Here is a 4,336-nt window from a genome sequence, read left to right on the forward strand (position 1 = left end):
CTGCCACTCCAATGGAGCATCAAGGAAGGCTCTGGACAGGATGAGGGCACAGTGCCTGCCTCCTTCCTCTACCCTTCTGTCTCTCCATCCTTCCCTCTGTTCCTCACATTTCTCTTGCCTGCCTCAAGCTCCTGTTGTGCTTTCTTCTGCCCCTCTCCCTAAAGCAGAGGGGCAGGTGTGAGGGCCTGGTCCCCCCCACCCATCCCTCTCCCAAGCCTGAGAACAGATGGTTGCCCAGGCCCCACCTACTCCTTATGTCTCCAGTGTGACAATGGAGACCCATCTTCCCAGGGTGGCCAAATTACTACTCTGTTCCCCAGGGGTCTGGAATGACAACCCAGAAGATGACTTCAGGATGCCCAATGGGTCTACCTTACCCGGAAACAGCTCAGAGGAGATACTTTTTCACTATGGAATGACCTGTGAGTCTGGACCTCACCATCCTGGGGCAGATGGGGCAGGCTGGGATGAGGGAGCTGGGATGCTGTCACCCCCAGGTCTATAGGAACCAGAATTCCATCCTTTGTAAGGTCTGAGGATTCTGATGCCACTCCGAGATTTGTCCCCTCCATCCCATGCCACCACTGTCCTCTACCTGAAAGAGAGGATAGGGGATGTGAGGGCTTCCCTACATACCCCATCCCCTGTCCTGAGCCATATAACCTGAGAGTTAGGGGCAGACACAGCAGAAACACAGCTGAGTCCCACCCTGAACCACCATCACCCTTGCATGTTACAGGGAAAATCAATGGAACAAGCCTCTTTGGCAAGAAGAGTGACCACCTGGCTTCCAACTTCACCCCTGTCTTCTTTTCCCAACTGGTGGCGAACAACTCCTCAGATAAAAATTTGGTGACCAGCTGTAATGGAGATAGGCAATGCATCTATGACACCCTGGTCACGGGTAATAAAAGCACTGGACTTCATACAATGATGCTATTTAGAAGATACCAAGAGATGAACGGCACCCTCCGTAAGTGGCGTGTGGCCCAGGGAGGCATTTTCAGAGCTGGGGGGCAGATAAGGAGCCGCCCTTCCCTGACACTCCCTTAAGCTCTGCATTTTTATTCACTTAACAGATTCTGTTGCTCACATTACTCTTGCACTCCAAACCTTCCCGTGAACCCCCAACTCACTAGGCGCTTGCGATGGTCTCAATGACCTGATTTGGTCCAGCCCATTGCCCATTCTGGCCCGCTCCTTCCTCTCCAGCCCTATGGGCTTCTGTGTGTTTTCCAAACGCCCCGGCTCATCCTCAACTCCAAGACTTCACACATGCTGCTCCCCTCCCTGGAGCGCCCGTCCCCCGGGCAGTCACATGCTTGCTCCCTCACCTCCTCCTTGCCTTTATTCCAGTGTGCCCTGGCAGTGCCTGTGGCTCAAAAGGGTAGGGCGCTGGCCCCATATGCCGGAGGTGGCGGGTTCAAACCCAGCCCCGGCCAAAAACTGAAAGGTAGCTATTCCAGTGCCCCCTTCTCAGCGTGCCTCTCTCAGTTATACCTTCTCTGCCTTTTTTTCTTTTTCAAAGACAGCCACAGAAGTTATGACTTCCCTGCTTTCTTTTTCTCCTTAGCATTTTTAACTACTTAATATATTTTATAATTTTCATAAGTATCTTTTTGTTATTTGTCCATTGCCACATCCTCATTACCTAGAACAGCGCCAGCTAGATAGTAGGTGCTCAATAAATACTCATTAAATGGCTGAATGAACAAGCAATGATAAGGAAATAGCAGGGCTCCTAGAAACAGAGACCCGTGAAAAGGTCTTACCCCCTCTCTGTTTCCAGACTACTGTGCTATCTATCCGGACATTACTGTCAAGGTTTTCAGCCCCTTTCCAAAGATAAAACTCTGTGGTGGTCTGCCCTGTCCCCTGACTCACTCTGTGCCATGTCCAGAGTAGCACTCTGTTCAGTAAACAACTTGAAAGGAAGCCTGCTTGAGGAGAAGAGAGAGAGAGGCTAAAGATTTGGCCAGGTGACCAGACAATCCCAACCAGATTCCAGAGGTGGCTCACAGACCTGGGAATGCCTCATTCATAGTTGAGAAAGAGAGAGGAGACTGATCAGGCAGGTGCCTATCCTGCTTCTGACCCTGTCCCCTCTGTGTTTCAGATCAGTACCCACCCTCTATCCATGGTTCTCAAGTGATCGAAGCCTACCAGGGGTGGACGGTGCAGTACCAGTACACCAGCGACGATAAGGATGCCGTGTTCTCACTCGAAAACAACCCTGATGATGTTAAGCTTTTTGGTAAAAATATTTGGCTGGGTGGGAAGTGCGGGAGATGGGGAGGAGACAAAATCAGAGTCAAACTTGGGGTCATTTTGCATCTCAACACCCAGCACAACTTTCTGCCACTTTTTCATTTGAATATCCAAGAACAGGTTTCCCCTGGTAAATAAGTAACGACAGGCTTACGGCAATTTGGCCAGACAGCTAGACTCACTTTGGGCAAATAAAGTTTACTCAAAGATCGCTTCATCTCAGTCTAATAATATGCAATCATCTTTAATCATCATTATGCATTCATCAAATCATTAGAATAATCAAGTACAACCATTTAAAAATGTCAGTTTACAACATTTTTATATGTATGAAAAGAAGAATAGCATGTGGAACAGGATTTAAAGAAATACAAATAGTTTCATTTGGTACCTTTCTCACTGTTTTCATGTTCGTTAACCACGCCTGTTAATCTAGCTTTGTTACCCTTGTCTGATTTTCTGTGCTTCATCTTTCCCTCCTGGCAATGTTGTTAGACCCCCAGGCCTGCATCCTTGGTCTAGATCAGAGGGTCAGAGCACAAGGGATGCAGCCTTCCATGTGTTGCCAGCACTAACTATGCTGGTGATCGTTCTTTGCTAAAGTAAAGCCCACAGGGACCATATTCTGAGCTCTGATCACCTCTCTGCTTCATTTTCTCTGTGCATGAGAAGGGACTCCTCTCTCTGCATTCTGTTTGCTCCATGTGGCACCACCACCACCACCAGGTGCAAGATGTAGCATCAGAAGATTTTCTTCTCCACTAGGTTCGACTCCTGAGGTGACATTCTGGAAATTACTCCCATCTAGTATACCCTAGTATCAACCTGCTATTTCAAGGAGACTTTCCTATTTTCTTGACAAACATAGACAGGTTCCATCAGAAGATATGTAGCAGGATTTCACTGCAGTATGGTGCCTAAAGGGTGGTGAGAGGTCCAGAAAGTGAGAGGTGGGTGAGACATCAAGGCAAGGGCTGGGGTTGCTGTGAGGGCAAAGGCAGTGTGGCCTGCAGTGTAGACTAGGGAAGAGTCGGGAGGATCCTGGTTTTCATCCTGCATCCTCCTGGATGTACCACACTGGTGCAGGCCCCGGCAGAGCTGCCCTTGGGGGTAGCTCCCTCTATGGAGTTCCTGCCTATGGCAGTAAGCAAGCTGGTGCTACCTCCTTCCAGTGTGGAGGGTGACCAAGATTAGCCCAGGACATCAGCCTGCTCAAAGGAAATGCCTGATGACATTTGAACTGGTGGGGTCTGAGAGGTGTAAGGGAAATCCCAGCATTGGCAATCAGGGTGTGAGATGCCAGGATGCATCTGACCACAGAGCAGAGGAGTCTTCCAGCTCTCAATGATCTCATCTTTCTTGGGCAGAGAATGGGACATTGCTATGGACACCAAAGTCACTGGCACCATTCACTCTGGAGATCCTAGCAAGAAACAAAGTTGGCGTGTCTGTATTCCAGCCCAAGACTGTGGTCTGCAGTTGCAGCACGAAGAGCCAGTGCTTATATAACAAGACCAGCAGGGTGGGCAATTCCTCCCTCGAGGTGAGTGTTGGGATGAGTTTCTGTGTCCAGGGGAAAGGGAACGGGAATTGAAGGGTTATGACTCAGCCTCTCCTAGGCAGTGTCTGTGTTGGGAAGGGGTGAACCTATGGTAGGTCAGTAGAGCAGATAACAATCTCAGGCCACAAGCTCGCTGTGAGGAAGAACTTTCTTGCTCATAGTTCAACCTTGTTTTTTTCTCCCACCTCCCATTCTGCCAGGCTGGCAGGAAAGTTCCACTCGGCCTTTCTCACAGCGGTCCCCCAGTGGTTCCCAGTTTCACAGTTCTAGAACGACACCCCATGCAGGGCACTGAGATGAGGGGAGGGAAGGTGTCTCCATGCTCCCCAACCATGAGTCCACACAGGATGCAAACCAGTGCCACCCTCTGTCCCCTGCAAGCCCAGGGAGAGGCTGTCCTGCTTCTGTGCCTGGCTCAGACCCAGAAAACCTTTAGTGAGGCTACTTGTGGTCCTGTGTGCCTAAAAGCACCACACAGCCCTTTTTCTCTTTGGGTCTTATTGTCAC

At 49.8% G+C, this 4,336-nt stretch overlaps 1 protein-coding gene across 1 annotated transcript in view; it reads left to right on the forward strand.

The window, feature by feature from the left end:
* The window catches only part of MUC4 (mucin 4, cell surface associated), an 81,818-nt gene that overhangs the window by 68,017 nt on the left and 9,465 nt on the right, over positions 1-4,336 (forward strand). Inside the window, exons 17-20 of the mRNA XM_023509009.1 lie at positions 321-422; positions 740-973; positions 2,117-2,254; positions 3,636-3,811. Of these exons, the coding sequence (XP_023364777.1) occupies positions 321-422; positions 740-973; positions 2,117-2,254; positions 3,636-3,811 (650 nt within the window). The remainder of the gene's footprint in view (positions 1-320; positions 423-739; positions 974-2,116; positions 2,255-3,635; positions 3,812-4,336) is intronic.

Source organism: Otolemur garnettii, unplaced genomic scaffold (assembly GCF_000181295.1).
Source record: "Otolemur garnettii isolate 467f Iridium unplaced genomic scaffold, OtoGar3 scaffold00310, whole genome shotgun sequence".
Classification (NCBI taxonomy): domain Eukaryota; kingdom Metazoa; phylum Chordata; class Mammalia; order Primates; family Galagidae; genus Otolemur; species Otolemur garnettii.